Here is a 24,501-nt window from a genome sequence, read left to right as displayed (position 1 = left end):
ATCTGTTTTTTTGCCTTTATTCTTTTATTCATTTGGATCTCAACGCAAACCGAACCGGACGTCCCGTACTGAACAGCACAAATACATGTACCGTCACATCACCACCAGATATACAATATCATCGGGGGGGGGGCATATTAGAAAATATCATTTGATATTATCGAATATCGACCCAAGCCAATGATCACTATCACTCCCTCAAGTGATCGGTGTTGTGATTTGTTTCCTGATTTAAAAAAAAAAAAAAAAAAAAAAAAAAAGGGGGGGGGGTCATCCACCAATTGGGTGCATTGAGTCCATTTACCTTTCTACACACTTAAAGTGCAGGTATGCAGCACGTTCACACCTGAGAGGTGACTAATTAAAGTGTAATCCCAGTCCCTTCGTGACTAACAAAAAACTCTGTTTATTGATGCACTTTTTACCCACAATGCAACAAAACGAAGGAAATGGAAAAGCTGGAAAAAATTTAAGCGGAAGAAAACTGCTTTTGGGAAAAACCCTTTGCTAGCTGTGGTTTTCTAAAGTCACATTTCAGTTGCTTTTGCATTCACACGTACATGTATCCTGTTAGTAGAAGATAAAGTATTTTGACTTGTATATTAAACGCAAAAAAAGTATAAACATGAGAATATACCGTAAAGAATTAGTACTTCTAGTGGAATGAGGATACAGCTCATTAATGCTGATGAGTTGTTACCTCGGTTCAGTGGATATTCAGAGAGCTGTGCACGAGGTGGAGGCTGTGCACGAGGTGGAGGCTGCAGCCGGCCTGAAGGAGTCCACACACAGTAACTGTAAAAGCAGATGTTAAATTTTATTCACAGATTTAAATGCAGGTTTTACAATCTTTCTGACTGTGTTGGCTTTTCAGTTTGTGCAGCGTCCTACTGTGGTCACTGTGTGTGTGTGTGTGTGTGTGTGTGTGTGACACCTGCAGATATACAATCCCATGTAGAAAGTAACACAAATTGAAATGTGTTTTTTTTTTTTTTTTGCACTGAATCAACAAAATCTGTCATGTAACATGAAAAATGAAAACAACATGAATTCTACATGAACACTGAACTGAACTTAGGTTTGACAAAGCACTTCAGATTCCCTGATTTACATTAGCTGAATTTATGGCCGTTAGGGGCGGGGCAGGGGGCGGAGCATGTAGACAAACTACACTCTTCAATGAAAAGCAAATGAAGCAAACTATTAATCTATTTCTGATTTAATCATTTCGGGCTGTTAATGTATCAACATTAAACATGAAGTGCTGTCTTTAACCAAGTTTACAATATTCCTAGTTTTACGGTTGATCTGAGCTGTTGAGTAGAAAATCTCATCTTAAATCTGTGTGTGTGTGTGTGTGTGTGTGTGTGTGTGTGTGTGTGTTTGGTTATTCAGCTTCTCCAGTTCAGGTAGAAACAAGAAAACTCAACCTCCACACACTCTTAAAGAAACAGTTCAACATTTTAGGAATTGAGCTCAGTCACGAGTTGGAGGAGAAGCTCGATACTCGTGTCTGTGTGGTCTATGTGAAGCTAAAGCTAGCAGCAGTTAGCTTAGCATAAAGACTGGAAACGGGGAAACAGTCTGGATCTTGTAAAATATGCAAAATCCAGCAGGAAGTGGAACAACCACATTTCCCAATAACAGATGAACTATTTCTCTCAGTTTTCTTCTGCAGGTAGAAACAACAAACTCACCTTTCACAAACTTTAAAAAAAAAACAAAAAAAAAAACAAAGAGGGAAAACACATATTGCACAATGTATGAAAAAAAAAAAAGGAAGCCCGAAACAAAAATACATGTTCATACATGTTCTTTTTGCTACTATTCTGTACAGTTCTACGTAGTTAGAAGTTCAGTCTGGCGCTTTGTGTTTATACAGTGAATATAAGAAAATCTAGTAATACTAGGTGACGCCTCACAAGCAGGATCAGAGTCTGTCCAGATGTTCCAGGTGTTGCTGTGAACGTTGAGGGCAGAGGTGGAGACAGACAGTCGCCTCCTTCTGATCCTGCTTCGTGATGTGGTGCATTGGTATATACACAAACACACATATGTATATATGACAACAATAATATGTTCACACATACAGATTCTCTCCAGTCTCAGAGGCACTCCCTACAGTTAGGTTAGGTGGTGTTAGTCGACAAAAATCTCAGTATTTTCAATCCGTCTAACTATCAGAATCATCCGTGTGATTAAAAATAGCCATCCTCTGTCAAGTCCTCGGAAGACGTCTTAAAAAGCGGTGAGTTGTCCTTTCAGAAAAATAACTTTCCCTCTTTTCTCTTGCGTTTGATTTGGGAGTAAAGTCAGTGAAGTGTGTGTCTCTCCGTCCAGAGAGACTAAAGTCTGCATCCATCTGACCGTCTCTGCTGTTCAGGTTCCCCCAAAGTCTGTGTCCGTCCTCCCGTCATCTGATGCTCTTCTACAGAGTCTGTCAAGATCAGGAGAAGTGCAACATGGGAGCTCTCCTGCCTCCTCCAAAACAAAAAAGGAAAGAAAAAGGAAAAAAAACAGGCTGTGTGAGTCTGCAGATGGGTCAAAGGTCATATTTTCTCATCGGTCATCTCCAGGAACTGGGCGTAGACGTCTCTGGAACACTCCCCTTTCTGGTTGAACAGGAACTTGTAGTAGCTGCCGTCAGCACAAATGGCTGCTCGGTGGAGGGAGACACAAGAGCAGGATACAAGTCAGCAAACACAGAGACAGACAGACAGACAGACAGACAGACAGACAGACAGAGAGACAGACACAGACACACAGCTGTAGTTCTACTGAAACGAAATTTAAACATCTAGTTAAGACAATGTGTTTAGGCCCTGAGCTGTCGCTGTCGCTGTCACTGTAACACAACCCACATCTCATCTACAGTGCACACTTGACTCTGTTGTAGATTTAACTGGAAATGGATCAAACTGCTATTTGAGCCCAGCGGGCAGCGGCAGTGAAAACGTCCTGACAGAAACACCTCTCAGTATAAAGCAGCACAAACCACAGATTTATTACAGGACTGTTTTCTCTGCTTCATTAGTGTTGATTCAACGTGAAAACTTTGGCTCCAACCTTCTATGTCCGGACTGAATCTGAATATTTTTTAACCATTTTAGCAGCTGCATGTGGAGACAGAGACGTTTTAGTGACGTTTTCTGTTAAAAATAAATGAGAAATTAATTTAGAATAAAAAAATTTAAAAAAAGTCCAACATTCCCGTAACCTGTAAACTCTAAGTAAAGAGAGAGAGAGCTGCAGCAGCAATGAAACAGCGGGTCAGTGCAGGAAGTCTGTTCCTGGCCTCACACTCAAGACTGAACTCACCTATGACAGCGTTGGGCTCCGTCCCGAAGGCGCACACACAGGGAGAACCTGAAGGGACCTGGAACTTGGAGAAGCTCCACTTAGAGCTGAAGTATTTGGGAAGGAAGCTGGCGGATGCCAAGCTGCAGAGAGACGAACACACACACACACACACACGAGAAGTTAAATTCACCTTCACATAGTTGTTTTAATTATCATTCAGCAGAAAGGTGCAGAAACAGACCTGGACTGTTTGTTTCTTTTCGGATCCTCTGCAGCGAAGATGTGCACGGTGCCGTGGTCACTGGAGACGCAGATGAGCGACGCATCCTGGTTGAAATTAATGCTGCACAGACAAAACCAGATGAACATGAGGATGAGAGAACGACAACCCGTCATGAGCTCGGTCATGAAACAACAACACATTCACATCAACACAGGAAATAATAATAATAATAATAATAATATGCAGTTTTATATCCAGCTTAACGAGTGTGACACCACTTATCTTCATAATTAAAAGGATGAACCCAAGTTTCTATAATAACTGCAGGATCACCACAAACTGAGTGTGGCATTATTAATCTACACTGCAGTGGTCCCCAACTCAAGGGCTGCGGGCCAAAAAAATAAACCGTGGATTTATTCTGAGGGGGTCAAAGTGGTGAAATAAAAAACAAGCAAAAAAACGTGACTTTTAAAGTGAGATGTCACTTTTGAGAGAAGAAATAACACATTTTACCAGAAGTCCTGACGGCTGGTTTTAAGGCTCAGTTTCTGAATACAGGCTGTGTGCATTTCTCTGTGGACTGAGGCTTTGATACTTTCACAGTATTAATATAGAAGCTAGAGCTGATCTATAATCACACTACACATGGACACACACCTTTACACTGGAGGAGCTGTAAGATTAGTGAATTTCTGGAAGACTGCTTTTATTTTGAAATACTGTTTCACTGTTACAACATGCAGCTTTATAGGTCAAGTAAAGCTATCACACCCGCTCTGTTGATCATGTGACCATCACTCATTTGCTTTACAACAACCTGCACACAAACATGACACTAAAGGTGTTAAAGGTTTTACTCTCTGGTGCAGTGAAGTCCTGAACCAGGTCCAAGTTAAAAACAACTTCCATTTTCTTCATCATTTCACAGGCCTGTTGATGCTTCGTAAAGGTCACTGCTGTGGGTTTGTTTTTCTTTCTCCTCAGTCATGAATGGAAATGACACTGAACTTCATTTAAACACTGTGTGAACCATAACTTAAAGTCTAATGGAAAACTTGGACCATAAAGAGACCAGTAGTTAAAACTCAACCAGTTGTGAACCAGAATCCTTCTCTTCTCTCAGACACTCGTAGTGTCGCATTAACTTTTCATGACTGTTCACATACGTAACTCTCATTCCTGCTGCAGCTACTGTCAATGCACTGTATGTGTTTGTGGGGAGGGCGAGTACTCTGGTAAAGGCTGCAGACAGGATGAGGAGAGCAGGTACAACAGCTGCTTCGGCTTCCAGTTGTCAGGTAGAAGGAGCTGATCTCGTTTGACAACTCTGCAGATGTTTTTTGCTGCGACCTTCCACATCAACATCGTGTATATTTTCACCTTTCTATGTTGTCGGTCTGAGATTACAAGCATGAACAAAAAGACAAAACTGATGCCGTGCTGTTGGTACAGATGCATCTTTGTTCGGTGCTCACCAGTAAATGTTGGCTGTCTGAGAGCCTCGTCTCAGCTCCTGTATGAGCTGACCCGCAGACGTGTCAAAGATTCTTATAAGAGTCCCCTGGAAACACGGAGCCACGGATTAGTCACAACAAACAACACAACATCTGGAGAAGTTGATTTTAGGGCTGCACCATGTGTAAAAAAAAAAAAAAAGAAAGGTGATTGTGATTATTTTGCAGATATTGCGATTTCAGTTGGAATGGTTGTTTTTAGTCAAACAAACATGATCCTTTACGTGTGGAGAATATGATTTGTAGGCCGGGGCGTCTCTGTAGCAACACGACGCTGATGGTGCTAACAATGCATCCTGTGTCAAAAAATTGTAGCTCCTGCGATTCTGATTAATTGTGCAGCCCTTATTCATTTTCGAGCATGTTAAGCGTTACACACTTTCTCTGAGGCGGTAGCTATCCTCGTGCCCTGCAGGTTGAGAGCGATGCAGCACAGCGCCCCCTCATGGGCAGGGATGTCCACGGGGGGCTTCTCTGTGTTGGCCAGGTCCACGATCTGCACGTGGCCTGAATGAGTCCCAGGAAACGCCAGCAGAGAGTTGTTACTGTTGGGACACAGCACACACAGACCTGGAGGAGGAAGAGGTTAAAGGCTGGTTTTAATACTCGTCAACAATTTGTATTTTATGTTTTACTAAAGCTGAGTGACAATATTGAAACTGCAGATGTCGGGGTGTGTGTGACTGGAAAGGCTGAGGGTTTCAGCGGGGTGCACTGACCTTTAGGGTTGTAGCAGGTCTCAAACACATGCAGCTGATGGGGGTTGTGGGTAAAGGTGAACACTTTGATCATTGAGTCCAGGACCACCACAATCCTGAGAACAAAGGACAACCAGCATTGACGGGAGGGTGATGTTACCGTGACGGCTGCAGCGATAAAGACGGAGGCAGCTCAGATCAAATCAAGAGGTGCAGTTACATCATCACCACACCTTCATTATAACAGAAGTGCTGTGTGATCAGGCTGAGAGACATTTCTGAAACACATGCTAACACTATAACTGTCCCTGAAGGGGAAAACTCTCACCTACTCACTACTGGAGAACACAACACTCGTTCCACAACCGCCTCTAATGAAGAAATTCATTTCACCCACAAACTGACAGAAGAGACTTGGACTGATGAAGCAGCATCTTTTTATCTTTTTTTTTTTTTTTTTTACCTGTCACGTCGAAGCTTCACCGCCTTCACTTCTGTCGAGAACTCGATTTCAATAACTGTCTTCTTCTTCAGGTCGTCCCAGATCATCACTGACCACCAGGAAAAAAAACAGTCACATTAAAAACATTTCTGCAGCGTTCATCCTTCAATCCAATTAACTTTAAGACTTTTTATACATCTTTAATAGGAGCGAGCGTCATTCTAACAGCTGTATGTAACAATAATTCCTAATGACATAAGAGCTTGCTAGCTACCGTAGTTAGCAGTGGTGACAGTGTTTGCTACAGTAGCTGGTTTCACAGAGATGTTTCAGACTGGTCTAGTTGGTCCGGTCTTAGTTCTGATCACAGATCAGTTTGATGTCAGTCACAAAAACACAGACTGACTCATTTTAAGCCAAAAACATTAGACACCTTACCCCCAGGCTAACGACCATTGTTACCATGGTAACAATCAATGACACATGCGCTGACCAGTAGCACCCAACAACAGAAAACAGGAAAACATGGCTCATAATTTGTGGTTTGCTGACATTACAGTTATAACACATAACAGACCAGCTTAAGATTTAAACCAATTAAACGACTTTGTGCAACAGGTGAATTCAGACTCGGTCCACCTGAAGTCCGACCGTTTGTTGTATCTAAGAGTCAAAGTCTTGTCTTTGTGAAAGCAGCTCCAGGTCTGATGATGTTGACTGAACGACGAGTTTACAACAAAAAGATTTGATATCCAGCGTTACAAGAAAACACATTCAAGACTTTTAAATATAAAGTTCAGGACTTTTTAATACCAATGATGCTGATGTATCAAAACTGCTGACCTTTGTTAGTTGGATATTTGGGTTTCTTCCCTCCTCCCACCAGCGCTAGATAGTTACACCTGAACAGCATCTCCACATGGCCGACCCCCCCCTCCAGGAACTCTGAAAGGTAAAGTCACTGTCTTGTAACATCAATAATAACGAGTACATCTGTTAAAAACAGTAATTCGTGCTCATGATTAAATGAACGACATTTGCAGCATGCTAATAATCGGGACTGCTTATTCATCCTCTGAATCCCTCCGTCAGTCTGGGCTCCTCTCTGTGCACAACGTGTGACATTAGCAGCAGAGTTTCTACCGTAAAGACGTGTCATCAAAGATCTGCAGCAGGATCAGCAGAGAAAGAAAACGCTCACTGGATCCTGTGAATTAGTCAACCCCTCGCCTACATTAGATAAATCCAATGAATTGGAGAAGTGATCCTGCAGCAGATCATGAGCTGAGTCATATTTTTAGCTTCCGTCTTATATCCCTCCACACTTCAGGAGTTGCACTTCTGTCACAAAACTGTGTTCCTGTGTGTAGCAGAACTGCCTGCTTTGATTTTTTTTTTTTTTCTGCACACATAGGCCGAAAAGCTCTGAACAAGGAGTTCAAATTATCTGTCGACTGCTGAGCGATGTTCTGTTATCACTGGAGGCAAAGTTTCAAATGTTTCCTCAATCAGCTGTTGCCAGGTTAATAATCTGTAATGAATGGGACTGTGTTATTTACAGTATCTCCCCAGTAAAGTTTGTATTTGAATTAAACATTAAAACAAAACTGTATCATCCTGTCCTCCTGCCATTATTCAATAAATCAATCAACCAATTAAACAGGGATCTGCTCTGTCTAAAATGTTTCTGGAGGGAACAGATGAGACTAAACACGCAGGGCATCTAAACACAGACCGACCCATTCTTGTTCTGGTCTGCTAAAAAAAATAATAATCTAGACCTAAATCACACTGCTTTTATTTAAGATAATGAGCATAACCATAACATAGCAAATAAATATAACAATTTATTCAAAAATTGTGTGTGTTTTTACCAGCTGTTACTCTGTTTCACCCAGTCCACTATCATCTTTCTTTGTTGTTCTTTTTAATCAATTGTGAAGCTTGTCACAGAGCTGACAGAGCAGAGGCTGACAAACTTAACACCTCAATCTGTCACAAGCTTTCAGTTTGAAACAAATATAGTAAATAAGTATGTTAAAATAAAGGTTAAATGAAAAAAACAAACAAAAAAACGCTGCTTTAAGTGTCAATATACTGTCTTCACTGCTAACAGCCAATGAAGGTGCAGAGTGACAACTAGTGATATTTCCCAGCATATATATTTTTCATTAATTTCACTGCTTTGCTTCCTGTACATTGTACCTCGGCATGTGGTAAACAAAATTTTGAACTGCTGTTTAGTGGCAGCATTGCTTATACCTGAACCATAAAATACAATAATATAATTATATTAGTTATTTAAACCCCCTCGCAATCATATAATGTATCATGATATTTGGGCTGGACTGTATCAAAATTTTGGATTTTGTGTCTCCAAACAAAACGTCAAATATTCTTTTTTACCAACTATTAAACATTGATGTGTAAAGAGCTCATTACCTTGTTTCTCCTTCTCTTTGAGAGGATCTGTGTTGTACACACGAAATCCATTCTCCATTCCACAGGCAAAGCATCCTGAGAGAGACACAGACACAGAACAGCAACCAGAAATCAATCACCAGCTACAGATAACATTAATCAACAGCTGCTGTTGTCATATCGGGGCTTATTCACAAATATCATTCAAATGAAAACAACCCAAACAGCCTCTGTCTTTACAGTAGTGACAGCATGGGGACACTGGGAGGCTCCTTTTAGTGGAGCTGACCGGGTACAATGATCAAAGAGCGGCCTTAAACAACTAGAGAGCTGACAGGGAGCCTGGGATAAATGATTAACCTCCGGTAAAATTTATATGAAACTGGGACACAGTAGTTTCTGGACGGAGTGATGACAGTGATGTGGGCCGCCGTGGCTCGTTGATGGGTCATGTGAGGTCTCTGGTCACTTAACCGTTATAACGTTACACTACTTTCACTTCTGACGCAGCTAATTAGCCCCGGTGCTTTAATTAAAATCACTGTTCAGTCAGACAATAGAGAAAAAGAAATGTAGAGAAAAACACTAACTTTACGGCCTGTGTAAATGTGTGGGTGGGGAGCGAAGAGCATTTAAACAGGGCTGAGTTTTACTGTGTAACGTCACCGAGTAACAAATATTGTGTGTACAACTGAAGCCTGGCGACACAATCCAACAACGGGCTTCACTTGTAAATGGATTCACATTAAAGTATCACAAAACCGCTGTAATACTGACAAACTTGTCGTAGCTAGCCGTTACCTAGCTAGTGTGAGCCGTTATGATAACCAAGGCACGGCTCGTATGATGGTCGTTTGAAATTCAGCCAACATTAGCTTTTAAGCTAACTTCGCCCACACCAGTAACTACCAATACACGCTTCTTATCTGAGTACTTACATGTTGACCACATATTTGTGTCTAACTTAACAACCCTTGTTATGTTAACTTAGCATTAGCCCGTTAGCTGACTTATGTGCTGGTTGAAAACGAAAAACCTACATTAGCTGGCTAGCTTCGGTCCAATGGGTTAGCTAAAGCTAACGTTAACTTAATGATCAGTAGTTAACAGAATAACAACGGCACAGCAGTGTAATCAATAGACAGTTTCAAGCGTAGAAAATGTAAAGCTGTTGTTGTTACATAATGTTGTGTTTAATTTATTAACTGGAAAGATATCGGGTTAGCAACGTTAGCTTAGCACCAACGGCGCTACTAATTTCCATCTGGTAGAAGAAAAAAAACATGACAGTGCTGCTTCCTACCATGATCCTGGTTAAATCCAGCATAAAGGAGCCCATTCCCGTGAGGATTAGACGGTAGTAAATTCATTATTTTACCAGAACAACCGAATACCAAACAACGCTAACAAGTTAATCCAACCGCTGCTGCCTGATGAGCTAACCGGCTACCATTCCTTCGGAGTCTGCGGGGCAGGGAGAAGGAAAACAACTGAGGCTGGTTCCTGCTTGGAGTGAGATGTCACCAGCCAGGATCAAAGGGAGTTTTCACTGGACTTCGTTGACGTATTTGGGAAGATATTTAACGGTGAAATAATTTAATTTAATTTCTTATCTTATCTTCATTAATTCCATTACCTAGAAGAAAAAAAAATGTCAAATTCTAGCGATACAAGCACTGATCAAAGAAGAGTTTTATAACGATCTCGGCAGCCGAATCGATGATCGATAATAGATAATAGTTTCTCGGCATGCTAATTACAGATGATTTCGGTTAAGTGTACCACCAAGTGTTACTGTTACTGAGTTAACTGACACGTTGGACTGGCCAAAGACAAAAAGATTCAAGGGGAAACTACTGATTGAGCTAGAGGTTTTCGGTGACCTTAGCTTTACAAATAACAATCAGTCATGTTAATTAGATGTAGCTACTTTAGTTTATCAGCTCAGAATAAAGTCTGATTTATGCGTGTTTGAAAGGGTATTGAAAAGTATAAATTGAAAATATTGAATGTTCTTAGTTACACAGCCCCAGTGGCCTAATGGATAAGGCACTGGCCTCCTAAGCCAGGGATTGTGGGTTCGAGTCCCATCTGGGGTGAAATCTTTTAGAGGTCACATAAAAATGTCTTCACATGGAAGAAAATAAACAAACATTAACTATCGTAATAAATTTATATTATAAGTGTTTTCGTAAAGTATTATACTGCTAAGCAATTTATTGATTCAGTTATGCATTAATTTATAGAAGCATCTATGTGCTTCAGGGATTAATACTAATCAATTGTGTGGCAGATACAGAGTACAGTTTGAGGCTCCTTGTGGGATAGTATATTTCAATATTGTCATTTTCAAAATCTATCAATTTTCCTTTAAAAATAGGTGAATGACATGAACTTATAAAAAAGGTATGCTATGAAACTTTTGCCCAGTGACCATGTTTAAATAATGATATTGACTTTACTGTGGTTTGTTGGTAAAAGCGATTTGAATAGCTTGTTTTGCTTATTATATAGTTTTAATTGATACATTTCTGCACTTTTGAATAGACTTTTTTCCACCACAAAACATTTTATAATAGCAGTTTGTTATAGCAGGAAAAGCATGTTACTAACATTAACAATGGCGCCATCCTAATCAGGTGTCTCAGTTGAGACATGACAGTGTGACAACAAAGCAGCACACACAATACCTCAACCCTGAAACTGAAGCAGCTAAATGGAGCTCAAACATTGTTTATTATTTACAACTGTGCTTTTCCTACAGTTACATGAAAAAATGTTTTTAGTCGTAAAGCTGTAAAGACAAATCTGACATTAAACATCTCCGGTTGCTTATTGGTCACAAGGCGGCTGCTAATTTCTTTCACCGTTGGGTCCAGACTAATTGAGCTTCTGAACGCTCCACACCTGCCTTACATCCAGCCCTAAACTATGTCTAAAAGAATCAATGTACAATTTACATGTTCAAAAATCACTCGAAGGATCTCACTCTTGAGTAAATCAAATGAAACCTGGCATCAAATGTTCAATTTATTAAAGAAGAAATCAATTCCCAAAGGAATTAAAGTTTCGTATCATTTATACATACAAATCTTATGTAGAACTACAGCAAATATTTCTGTAAAAAATACAAAGTTACATTTTTATAATGCACTATACAATTACATAGCTCCTAACAATCCAGGCTGTGACAGCCACTCAGATAGCAACATGGCTGACAGGTTGAAGAAACTGTCTCTCAACTGGAAAGCCTGGTTTTAATTCCCCATCTCAGTCAGCGTCCACACAGCTGAAGTGTCCTTGAGCAAGAGGTCAAACCTCTACAGTTCCTCAAGTTCTGATTTTCAGCTGATGCTAACCTCTGACCTCCTTCAATAAGGGAACAAGAGACAGAAAGTTATGTTAACATTATCTACGCGTGAACAAGCCTCCTGTGTCTCTTTAGGCCGTGCAGGCTTGAGAAGCCTTTGTTACACACCGTACAAACATATGGTCTCTCTCCTGTGTGGGTTCGCATGTGTAAGGTAAGAAAGCAGGACTGCACAAAACCCTTTTCACACACGTTGCACTTGAACGGTCTTTCCCCGGTGTGGTACCTCCTGTGAATCTTCAACTCTGCGGCGGATCTGAAGGACTTCTCGCAGTCGTCGCACTTGAAAGGCCTCTCGCCCGTGTGAATCAGAGTGTGCCTCACCAACGCGTCCTTGCCGAAGAATCCCTTCCCGCAGTGCTCGCATGGGAAACGCAGCCCTTTGTGATGGAAGTTGTCGTGTTTCAGAAGGCACCGTCTCGACGTGAAGGTCTTCCCGCACTGGGCGCAGGTGAAGGTCGGCATGGGTTTCTCGGCTATGGGTTCGCCGGAGTGATGCACACGCTCCACGTGCCTCGTCAGCGTCACGCCGTGCCTGAACTTCTTGCCGCACTCCCAGCAGAGGAACGGATACGCCTTAGTGTGTTTCTTCTGGTGCTCCACGAGGTCGGAGTAGGACCTGAATCTTTTGCTGCAGTGAGGACACTGGAACGGCTGGTAACCAGTGTGTTTCCACTCGTGTCGGATGAAACGCTTCAAACTGGCGAACGTTGTCTGACAGTGGGTGCAGGTAAAAGGCTCGGTGGGGTTGTGGACGTCGATGTAGTGCTTGTGAAGTGCCTTGAACACAGGGAAGTTCTCCTCACACTGGTTGCACTGAAATGGTGTGTGGGATTCTTTGTGCATTGCCAGTGCCTCCGGGTCTCGTACCAGTTTCATACACACCTCGCAGTAGAGCGGGTTGTGAGTCTGTTTGTGGGAATCCAACGTTGATTTGTATTTGAACGCCTTGTCACACTCGTCACACCTGAAACAATGTTTAACATCCTCAGGCTTCTCAGGATCCACCTGCTGCTCGTTGTAGCAGATGTTTCTAAGATGGAACCTAAACGTCTGTTTGCATTTGAACTCGACGCTGCAGTGAGGGCAGTAGAACGGACCTTCGATCACAGATTTGTTTCCTTCTGGGCTTTTCTGTCCTGCCTCTTTGGAGGACTTCCTCTCTCCTGAAGGGGCGTAGTCGGGGTCCTGATCCGTGTTGTCTGACGGCTGCTCTTCATTGGTTGCCTCACAAGGAACCCCGCTGGACGATTGTTCGCCTTCATCTGCAGCGGCCTCTTGATCCTTTGTTTTCCCGCCAGCCTTCGTCTTTGCCAAACTTGGACATCTGTGTTGCTGCAAGTAACGCAAGCTCTTATAAAACCTTTTACACACAGGGCAGGAATAAGGGAGCTCCTCTGAGTGTCGATTCATGTGTCGCTCTAAGAACTTGGCTCGACTCACCACCTTCCCACAGACTTTGCATGTTCTCTCGTCCAAGTCGTTGCTTTTGGTTGAACCTTGGGATCTGGCAAACTTTTTAGAGCTGCTTTTAGTGACATTACTACCCTGCGTCTTTCCTGACTTTCGCCACTGCGACAGGTACCGATTCATCTTGAGTCCACGGTTCTTTCGCACCGGTCTTTCCCACAAAACATCAAACTCTGGATCGTCTTTTCCGCCCTGCACTTCCAAGCTTTCATCTGCGGGACGTTTCTTCTTCCTACCGCGTCTGTTTGGCTTCTTCTCCACACCATCCAGCACGGTCACCTGTCCGTCCTCCCCGATGATCAGTGTTCCAGACTGGTCGTCCTGGTGCTCGTCAGCCATTTCACTCTCACTGGCCTCAGTGCCTTCGACGGGATCTGTAACCACAACAGTGTCCATCTCTGATTTCACCTCGCCGCCAATACCAAACCACTGGGTTTGCACACACTCGTCCGAGTTCGCGGTTCCCTCCACGTACACCTCCTTGTTCTCAGACTCCACCTCCATCTCTGTGCAGACTGTATAGATGAGTCCACTCTCTGCATCTGTTCCCGCCTGTTCATTTACAATCACAACTCTCTCCACAGGAGGAAGACACAGGGCCGACAGGATGCCACTGTCAACAACGTATGATTCTGAAAAGAAACGAGAACAGAGGAGCTCTTAAACCGACAAATAAAACCAATTCAGATGAAGAAGAAACTACAGAATATGTTCACAACCATCTGACGACCGCTAACATCCTGTAGTTTTGATTGTTTGATCGTTAGGCTGCACCTGAAAGTGTTTCCTGTAGCTTCAGTTAGCTTACATTAAAGAGGCAGCAGATACAACATTGATAAAGCTCTTGATTTAACTTTTATTTAACATTATTGTTAGTAATAATATTATAAATATAAGAATTAGAAAACAGTTGAAAAGCAGCTGCTGCAACGCACAGACGTGGTACAAGATGCTGTTTAGTATGGTATTTATTTATGGAACAAACACACCTTCGTATTCCTGAGTGCTGCAGTTCATACATTAGTTAATTATTTTATTTTAAGAACATGACTTCCTGTGAATTCAGCTTTAATTTAGATGAAATCGACATATGTATAGTTATCTTCTTCTGGTTGTGGACAGGTTAGGGTTATTGATAACATCATCTGCAAATGCTGAAACTGAAACACTTTTGCTTGAACACAGTGGTATGTGACTATGCAATCGTGTTTTGGTTCTTTACCCATCTATTATATTCATTTTTTGTAATTCTGAACTACTCACCAATGTCTTCCAACTGACTGAGGTCTTTCTGAGTGTCCAGCAGAGTCTTGAGCTCCTGAGGTTGATCAAACGTCTCCATACATTCGCTCAGGACAGACGAGGCGTTGCTGAGCAAAGATGCGATCTGACAAAGACAAAATGGCAGCTAGTGTGAAGCAACAGAACCGTACTTCCCCAATGTTAAGTGACATTCCTTTTTTCTTATAGATATGAAGCAACACTAAATACATCTGATGTTTTTTCGCAACACTGCGATGAAAGCCTGTGTTACAACTTATAGAGAGACGTGGATTTTGAAAAAACAAAAGCACCTGAGACTGAAATTCAGAATTGACATGGAAGAACTGATCCTGCATCAGTATTAAGTGTGGCAGAATAAAGCACAGAAAAATAAAGATATATTAAGTGCACCTGTTGCAGAGTTTGGGTGGGAATAAGCTTTTCAAGTCTCGACAGAAACAGCCACATCAGTGTCTGGATTGCTTTGTCGTATGTGGGGCCAAAGTCTCCTGGAAAAACATCCTGAAGCACAAAGAGTCCGATAAATCTCAGATCTGAGCCGTCCATACAAATCACACATTTTCAAAATAAGGGTAAAGAACAGCAAATCATAAAACAATGGATAAAAAAAAATGAAACACATCTGTGTGCACAAAAGTAAACACCCAAAAGATACCTGGAAAAAGTTCCGTCTCTCTTCAGGATCTCTCAGCAGATTTTGGACAAGGCGCATAAAATGTGTGTCAGACACTTCTTGTTCTGCATTATCAGCCTGCAATTAAAGATGGTGCAATGATGAAAACCTACACACTAAAAGCAGTTATTAGGATCACTACTGGTCAAAATTACAGTGATGTGAACAACTGTAAAAACCAAACCACAAAAAACCCTCCAGATATTTCATTTTGTTGAGTGCAGGTTCAGACCCACCTCCACGTTCCACAGAGATCTGAGGTTCTGCATTCGGTCGAGATGTGGCTGAATGATCTGGAGGTCAGCGGTATCCTCAGCGCGACACAGCTCCAGGATCAGCTACAATCAGACGACAGCGGTGATAATCAATAAGTGATTCTAAGAAAATCCGATTATCTGTTTTTTCTGGTCCCTTTTACAGAGTCTAGATTGTTTTATGGCCAACATTTACATTTTTTAAATGTAAGATATGTTTGATATCTCTGAGCAGAACACAAGACAGACAACCCTGACATGTGAAGATTCAACCCCATCTTTACACATGAATGCCAAGGGCCTTTCCCACATCTGTACATTAGTTCTGTGGCTGACTGCAGCACAGACCAGGCACCAAACCGAACCCAGTGTTTACATTTAAGGACAATCAAGAACCACAACTCTCTCTTACCCGTGCTCGTAAGCCCAAAATTAGTTCAGCTCGCTGCCTCGTCGACAGCAGTTGAGGAACAATGTCTGTGACCATGAATACAAACTCCTCGAGTAGCCCATAATCCGACACAATTTTCTGCTCCACCGTTTGCCAGATTGCTGCAGAGACCAGCCGAATCGGTGGGATGAGGAGGCGCAGAGTGGAGAGGGGAAGAGAGGGACCTGTAAACAGGGGAATATATTATAAATTAACCTGTTTGAAAGGATGACAGTAACACAACATTTTTTGTAGCTTTGGAACACAGTATTTCTTTTGGCTCCCATGCCAATTTCAGGACAGATGTGTTGATTATTTTTCAATGCTCTGAGTACCACAAAAAAAAAACCTTAATTTTCAATTACATGTCAGAGGGGGGGGGGTGTCTCAAAACCAAGCAAGCAAAACCAAAAGCATCTGCATGTGTAGATACCAAGATATAAAAGCAGGGGTGATCAGATCCTTTACATGGCCTTCTGTGCTTTCCTAAAAACTGTCAGGTGGTTGGTGTTAGCTCAGTGACTCAGATGTAATAACACCAGAGGCACAAACAGGGGAGACATTTAACTTTCAACAGCTCATACCTCAACTGCATCTGCAATGCGGATATTTCTGATGTTCAAAAGCAGAATTTGTTTATCAAGAGTGAAAATCTGCCCCAGCATCACAAATCTATAAACTGATGACAAATCTATGATCTCAGACTGAGAACTCTGCAGGAAAACTAAACTCTGGTTGATACGGATGTGTCTACTTTCATTTCCGTTATCAAAGACAGACCTAATATTACATGTCGATACGCACATGTATCAAGACAACATGCTCCACACACATGTTAATAAGGTTACAAACACACACCATACACGTATGTGATCAGACCGATGTTTGAGGGCTGTCGCAGACATCACAAACACTTCAACTGTTACCCTGAAGAAGCTAGCGTTAGCCAAGATGGCAGAACCGACACTTAGCATTAGCACGAACCCCCAAACTGCTACTTAATGAATAAAGCTAGACACCAAGCTCCTCGTTTCAATTACAAGGTGAACCAAGGGACGCCAGTGGCAGCCTAAATTCGATTTAAACGCAATAGATGCTAAACTCTCGATAAGCTGCTGTTAAACCGCTGAAAGTTAGCAACGCTATTCCCGCGCGCGGGCTGCGTTGCGGCCTAGCCAAACAAATGTCTCTGTGACCGTAAACACTCACCCGGTAACTCGGTGATACCTCCGTCCATCCTGGGTCAGCGCAGCCACATCACACTCGGGGGGAAATGATGTCCGTCGCTCGACCGAAGTCAAAACACACTAAATAATTTTACGCTGGCTGAGTCAAGAGACCGAAGCAACACATCCGATCTTTGTGCGTCAACGGCACATCGCGTTCCGTCCCGAATAACAATCCGACGACTGGCACAGAGGTTTCTTTAGTTCCGCATAATCGTCTTTTGTGTTCCTCTTGCTCCCTACGTATCTGTCACATAATGTATATCTGCTATATTTAAATAAAAATATATTTAAGTTTTACACCTTATTATATTATTACCATCATTATTTCATACAATTATTTGTTCATTAATCACAATTACTAAGAGTCTAGCTTTATTCTGGTAATAATTTTCCTCTCCTGATTAACCTCAGCTATTTATCGCTGTAAAGAGTCCTGCAGTGTTAACCATTAGTATCAAAAATCACATACCAAATTAAAACAAAACATCCCACAGTCATGTTTGATGTACAGGCTCAATTACATACTCTCACTATATGTTAATCCTCATAAAAACATAAGACATTAACAATGAAATTAATAAGATACACATTTTATGTCTCAAAGAATAATGATACTAATAATAAATAAATGGCAAATGTCAGATTTTTTACATCAGAATCCAGACAATATCTCCTGAGAAATTGACAAAAAATGCACATTTATTAAAGAGTAAAAACTGAAATATGACATTGATATAAGTATTCAGACACTTTGCTCTGACTCTTGAAGTTTAGCTCTGGTTCCTCCATTTCCCTGGATCATCTCTGAAAGGGTTCTACACCGTGAGTGGAGTCCCCCTGTGGTAAACTCAGCTGATTGGACACACACCTGTCTATACAAGGTCTCTCAGCTGACAATACAGATCAGAGCAGAAACCATGAGGAGGAAGGAGCTGCTGCAGAGCTCAGAGACAGGATTGTGTCTTGGCTCAAAAACATTTCTGCTGCAGTGAAGGTTCCCAAGAAGAACTCAATTCTTCTGTAAACAGAGTTGAGTTTACAGTTTTAAAATGATCAAAATGATTGCAGGAGAACCACAAATATCACTTTTATTTATTTCCCACATTCTACCTCCATTACTCATGATGATGCGACTCAACTGTGTTATGCTATTGGTCGCTCAGAGACGAGCAGCAGACTAAAGAGGTTTGATCTCAACTTCACACCTGTAAAGTTTAATGAGTGTGTCTTACACGGTTACAAAGGTTTGAAATAATCAACACGTCCGTTGTGCAAGTTCCCGCTAGAGTAGGTGTCTCCAGGACAAATAATACCAGACACGCCGTGGCAGCTGGTGATAAACTACACAAATTGCCAAGTTCAACTGTGGGTAATGAAGGCACTAAGTTTTAACTTGAAGACAAATGTGTTAAATAATACATACAATATCTGTAGTTCTGCTGCAACGATTTTGATTTGGTTTAAAAAAAACTGTCGGTCAATATTAGAGGAGTGCAAAGTTATCTTTTAATTCAGTTCTATATAAAACATTTGAAGGCAGTCACTGGTTCAGCAAAACCTCCGTAGGTTGAAAAGTGATTTTCTTAGCATACCACACCCACCATGTGATGTTAGTGTGTCACAAATGTATGTACCAGATTTTTGTGTCTCTGCATGCTGTAGAGTTTGAGGAAAGCCTTTCCGCAGATATGACAAACAAAGGGTTTTTCTCCTGAGTGTATTTTAGCGTGTGAGTTGAGGAAACACATTTTTATGAAGCCCTTCCCACAGACATCACATTTGTACGGTCTCTCTGTGGTATGTTGTATGAGGACGTGCTTCTTCACTTCAGAAGTCGACCTGAAGTACTTGTCACACTCAGACACGGTGCATTTGAACGGTCTCTGTCCGGTATGGATTAATATATGTCTGGCGAGCGTTGTCGCGGAGACCATCTTCCCGCAGTAGGGGCACGGATGGCGGAAGAGCTCGTTCAGGTGTTTGCTCCTTTGGTGTTTCTTCAGGGCTCCTTTCTCTTTGAAGGATTTCTCACACTGAGAGCACGAATGCTTCTTCTCGTTTCGAAACTCGCCGTGGATGAGGTTCAGGTGCCGCAGCAGGTTGGAATTCTGGGAGAACGTCTTGCCGCACTCTGAACACAGGTAGGGTTTCTCCTTCGTGTGGACCCTCTCGTGGTAAATGAGATCTGCGTCGGATTTGAACCTGCAGCTGCACAGCGCGCACTGGAAGGGCAGGTGACCCGTGTGCGTCCACTCGTGCAGGATTAAGAAGCGGAGCTTGGGTAACGTTTTGGGACAGTGGTTGCATTTGAACGGTCGGCCGATTTTATGGATGTTCTCACAGTGTCTGAGTAAAGGCATGAAGAGAGTGAAGGTCTCCTCGCAGCGGGTGCACTGAAACAGGGTGTGTGAGGCTTTGTGCCGCGCCAACGCCGCCGTGTCCCGCAACACCTTCCTGCACACGCTGCAGTACAGGTCGTTGTGGGTCAGTTTGTGTCTGTCCAGTGAAATTTTGTACCTGAACGCCTCTTGGCATTCGTTGCATTTGTAAAGGTTCTTGGCTTCGTCCGGCTTCTCGGGATCCACCTGCTGCTTTCCGTACTCGAAACACGTTCTGCGCAGGTGCATCTTAAAGGACGTGAAGAGTTTAAACCTGCTGTCACATCGAGGGCAGGCGTAGTCCCCGGTGGGAAAGTGGGTTTTCATGTGAGTTCGCAGGCTCGTGTTCACATTCTCTTTGCAGATAAAGCAGTACATTTTTTTGTTTTTTAGAGTGCCGGCTTTGACATCAGATGTGCTCAGCTTTCTGCTTGGAGCTGATAAAATATTGGGACCTGTGAAGGGGGGATCCTCATTTGAGCAGCTAGACAATGAATCATGTTCATCTGAACTGCTGACAGGAGTCACCAAGGAAGAAGCATCACCTGAGTAGTTGGACCACGAATCCGCCACACTGGGACTGCTACTAGTCGACTTATGGCAAGAGTCCTCATCTGAGTAGTAAGACCACGAATCGTCTTCACTGCAGATACTGAGAGGAGCCATGTACGAGTCCTCTCTGAAGCTGCTTGACTCCTCATTATCAGACAGCCCTGGGGGAGCCCTGCGGAGCGGTTTGGTTTTCCTAGAAGCAGGTCTGCCGGCGGCAACAGCCTCTTCACGAAATGCCCTCTTCTCTCTCTGCAGAATCTGTTTCATCTTCAGGCCTCTGTTTCGTCTCACAGGTCGAGACTGCAGAGACAGCGGCACGTCAAGTCTCTTGAGCTGAACGCAGCACTGCTTTAGAAGCCGACATGCGTCTTCTGCTTGACTCTGAAGGAGACCTACATTTTCCTCGTGTCTTGTAATATCTCTAGAAACCGCTGCTGTTCCACTTTCCTCAGGAATCCAATTAGTTCTGTCAGTGTTCATCTCACGTGTCTGATGCTCTGCTAATGTGTCAGGTTGTTTTGCATGACTCAGTGTTGAAGGCTCCTGATCCAGGATCTTGTCTTGTGCTTGTGTTTTTAGTGTCTCAGTTGTTTTTACAGAGGGAAGCTTTAGAGCTGAAATGATGCAGGCACCGTCCAAGGAACCATCTGAAAAGAGAAACACATGTTGTGATACAAGAGTGAGAAACACAAAACTTTCAACTGTCAACAGCTGCAACATGAACTCTTTACAAGCTGATGGAGAAGTTAACAGACATCAGGAACACATCAATCAGACTCAGTGAAAACTTTCACTTGTCTAAATCAATCATCAACCTCCGAGGCTGAAACATGAAGCTGCAGTTCCTCTAACGACCACTAGAGTCTGGCTCCAACAGTGAGTCAGTCCCCATAGACTCCCATGTTAAAATGTCCAACTTTACAGCAGAAATAAACATGTTTACAGCCTGGTACAAAAACTGTTTTGGTCAAGAGTCCTTATGTATTCAATCTTATCTATGAAAGGCAAACAGCTGCAGATCGACAACAAACAGAACAAATCACTCATCAGGCTACTCCATGATTTGTCATGACACCCCTAATGGACCAATGATAAAGCCCAAAACCAAAGCAAAGATATATTACAGATCGAGTGGCGTTGTTCTTTCAGGAAGTTCAATGTTGAGACGTAAACGTGTGAGAAAATGGTGATAAACTGAATAAACTCATGAGCTGGACACTATAAGAACTTGCCATTGTGATCCTGCTGGCTGAGGTATTTTTGATGCTGCAGCGTTGTTCTGAGCTCCTCACACTGCGACACAGACTCCATACACTCCTCCAGAACAGAGGACACATCACCCAACACGGAGGCAACCTGAGGAAAATGAAGAAGAAGTGTACGTTTATAGGACAGTAATATTCAGAGCGTAAAGTGAGATCAGAATTACGTTTGTGTCACGAACCTGCTGGAATGTTTGAAGAGGAAGAAACTTTTCAAGTCTGGACAGAAGCAGCCACATCAAGGAGTGAAGAGCTTCATCAAACGTGGGACCAAACTCTTCAGGGAAAACTTTCTGAGAGACAGCAACAGCAAGTGTGTTATATTTAGTTTTTACAAAAACATACAAAAGAATTTCATTTACGAATCAGAAACACAAGATTTAAGATTCAAGACTCAAGTTCAATTTAAATGTCTAAATGTCTGACTTCTCCAGTGGCTGACAACACTTTCTACATGATAAAACTACCAGAAAATAGATCTTTAATATGTTTGTTGAAACAATGACACTGACCTGAAAGAAGTTTTCCCTGTTTTCAGGATTTGACAGCATGTTCTTAACAAGATCCACAAAGTCAGAGTGTGGCGCCTCCATGTCTGTAGCACCAGCCTGTGAGACACGACACGAACATCATAAAACTTTACAGACGAGCAAATTACAGGGATCATCCAAAAAAGAGACATCTAATTTCCAATAACTGCTTATTTTTAATCTAAACTCACCTCTGTCACCCACCCCTCGATAAGGGTCTGCATCCTGTCCAGGTGTTGCCGCACGATCTCAGAGTCAGCAGAAGCTTCGAACCGACACAAGTCCAGGATCAGCTGAAACCACAAACCACAAGTTTTCATCTATTAGCTCTGTAGCGTAGCATTACCTCATTTCTATTTATAAACCTCAAAATCAATGTTGCAGCAGTTATTATATGGCAATTATTGGTGGTTAATAACTGACTGCTTCTCCCTCTCACCCGTGCTCTGAGGCCCAGGATCAGTTGGGCCCTCTGGTGGGTGGTGAGCAGCTCTGGGACAATGTCTGTAACCACGGAAACAAACTCCTCAAGCATCCCATAATCGGCCACAACTTTCTGCTGGATGGTCTGCCAGACCGCTGCCGAGACCAGCCGCATCGGTGAGACCAGGAGGCGCAAAGCAGGAAGAGGGAGGCAGGTACCTGAACGCAAACATAAGAACATCGTTTATCTCAATCAAAGGTTTTGGTGAACTTCCATATTTCCTGCAGCAGTGGAAGTAAACGAAGCCTTGAAAGTTAATACAAACAATTCCCACAGGTCGATGATTCAAACTGGTACTACACCCTCTGACGCATCATCAGGACAACACTGAAGCTGACACCAGATCAGCACACACAGACACTAACACACAGACTTTGGCCAAATGTTCTGAAAACAGTCACTAATCAATATCACTTCATTTGACTATTTAACTCCATTTCAGCTTCTGTCAGAGTTTCAACAACTGAAAGTTTTAAGAAGCTGCTAAGAACCTACCTGTTTCATTTGCACTTTATGTAATATGTGGCTGCCCCCTGTGAGTTTTGTTGTTTTTATTATTTTTCTTTTATTGTCTTTATTTTATCTGTATTTTATCTCATATATATATATATATATATATAAATAATTTATTTCATGTTAACATTTAATTAGACTGTAAACATGTCGGTAATGTTAGCTAACGCTGCATGTAAGTTAGGAAATTCCACTAAATCAAAAGGTGTGTGTATTTCAGCATTAACACTTACGAGTCAACAACGTACAATTTAAAGTTGATGTTAGCTCACAGTGTTTTCTTCGTATGACTCCGTGCTTTAGACTGAATTAAGTGTTTTGCACAGTTAGCTTCAGCTAGCAGCCGAGCTACCGTCAGTGTTTCAGCAGCACAACTTCTCACTCACAGTTTCCTTCTGAAATATCTTCCATGTTTATTTCCCGCTCTCTGGTAAACAGAAGAAAACTCTCCTTCTTCCTGCTTCCTTCTCCTTCTCTGTCAAAGTCTGGGCTGTAAAAAGATGCATGTAGCAGAAGCTAACGACCCGCTCAGAATGTTTGGACTGAAGCTAATGATTCGTCCCACAGTGTTTATGTTCCGGGTTGTTCGACGGTTCACATCCGTATTTCAAAAACACTACAATAAAGTTTTTCAGTCTGTGTTTCATAATGCTGGAGGGAAATGAAGCAATAATTTCTGAAATAATAATTATTCAAACTCAATTCATATAAATTTAACCTGTTAAAAAATGTTTTATATAAACTTAACCTGTCAAATTTATATGAACTGAGTTTGAATAATTATTTCAGAAATTATTATTTCAGTTTGACATGTGGACTGAGTTCTGTGTGGAGACTTGACACTCATACATTGTCATGTCAGTTTCAAAATCATACATTTTTACAGTCTGTTTTAATTGAATGAAGATGAAAATAACAGACTGCAAAGTTGTGTTGTGTGTATTTGCAGCACTTTTGTTCTCATATTAATGAAGATGTTTGTGTTTTGTTTATTTGCATGTGTTTTCTTAAGTTACAGTGTGTGTTGAGGTCTCAGTACCACTGTATAATGGACAAACTCACTGTCAGCCGGCTGACCAATGGTGTAACTTCATCACTCACTCAGTCAGTGACATTCGTGTTGATGGAGCTAGCCCCCCGCTTGTCATTGCTATGTAAAGACTAAAGGACTGTTCAAGACAAAGTAATATTTTCCTTTAAGAGAAACTCAGTTGTACAAAGCCGTTTGTGGCGCTGAGAGGTCTGATAAACTGCCTCGAGTGATGTCAGCTGAGTCAGCATTGTCAGGGGCCAACACTACAGGAGTATACTTTAACCTCATTGTAACCACAGCAGACAAGTATTTCCCATAAAGTCTTTATTCGTGGTGCAGCATCATGCAGAAGCTTTGGTTAAGACATTAATAAGGAAACTTAAGGGAAGGATTTGCATGAAAACTAAAATGTCAGCGGATGCGTCCGGAGAACCAGGT

General features: G+C 42.1%; 3 protein-coding genes and 1 non-coding gene across 4 annotated transcripts; 1 reads left to right on the top strand and 3 right to left on the bottom strand.

Moving 5' to 3' along the window:
• Positions 1-236: 236 nt before the first annotated feature.
• On the bottom strand, positions 237-10,099 carry wdr45b (WD repeat domain 45B). The gene is made up of 10 exons (XM_056365718.1): positions 9,905-10,099; positions 8,623-8,697; positions 7,024-7,125; positions 6,202-6,289; positions 5,760-5,854; positions 5,420-5,610; positions 5,002-5,087; positions 3,542-3,643; positions 3,319-3,440; positions 237-2,656 (listed from the first exon to the last, which is right to left on the bottom strand). Exons 1-10 carry the CDS (start codon positions 9,969-9,971, stop codon positions 2,550-2,552), a joined length of 1,035 nt encoding a protein of 344 aa, XP_056221693.1. The 5' UTR covers positions 9,972-10,099; the 3' UTR covers positions 237-2,549.
• A 528-nt stretch (positions 10,100-10,627) lies between these two features.
• trnar-ccu (transfer RNA arginine (anticodon CCU)) lies at positions 10,628-10,700 on the top strand. The gene has a single exon. It is a non-coding gene; the product is annotated as a tRNA-Arg (tRNA).
• A 918-nt stretch (positions 10,701-11,618) lies between these two features.
• Positions 11,619-17,469, bottom strand: LOC130162871 (zinc finger protein 135-like). The gene is made up of 7 exons (XM_056366718.1): positions 17,292-17,469; positions 16,065-16,267; positions 15,635-15,736; positions 15,381-15,476; positions 15,116-15,226; positions 14,705-14,828; positions 11,619-14,073 (listed from the first exon to the last, which is right to left on the bottom strand). The coding sequence occupies exons 1-7, from the start codon at positions 17,317-17,319 to the stop codon at positions 12,014-12,016; spliced, it is 2,724 nt and encodes a 907-aa protein (XP_056222693.1). The 5' UTR covers positions 17,320-17,469; the 3' UTR covers positions 11,619-12,013.
• Positions 17,470-17,989: 520 nt separating this feature from the next.
• LOC130161948 (zinc finger protein 273-like) lies at positions 17,990-23,627 on the bottom strand. The gene is made up of 7 exons (XM_056365351.1): positions 23,417-23,627; positions 22,473-22,675; positions 22,225-22,326; positions 22,016-22,111; positions 21,686-21,796; positions 21,474-21,597; positions 17,990-20,888 (listed from the first exon to the last, which is right to left on the bottom strand). The coding sequence occupies exons 1-7, from the start codon at positions 23,439-23,441 to the stop codon at positions 18,922-18,924; spliced, it is 2,628 nt and encodes an 875-aa protein (XP_056221326.1). The 5' UTR covers positions 23,442-23,627; the 3' UTR covers positions 17,990-18,921.
• Positions 23,628-24,501: the final 874 nt, after the last annotated feature.

Source organism: Seriola aureovittata, chromosome 21, assembly GCF_021018895.1.
Source record: "Seriola aureovittata isolate HTS-2021-v1 ecotype China chromosome 21, ASM2101889v1, whole genome shotgun sequence".
Taxonomy (NCBI): Eukaryota; Metazoa; Chordata; class Actinopteri; order Carangiformes; family Carangidae; genus Seriola; species Seriola aureovittata.
The sequence above is the reverse complement of the archived record's forward strand: the minus strand, read 5'-3'. Positions and strand labels throughout refer to the sequence as shown.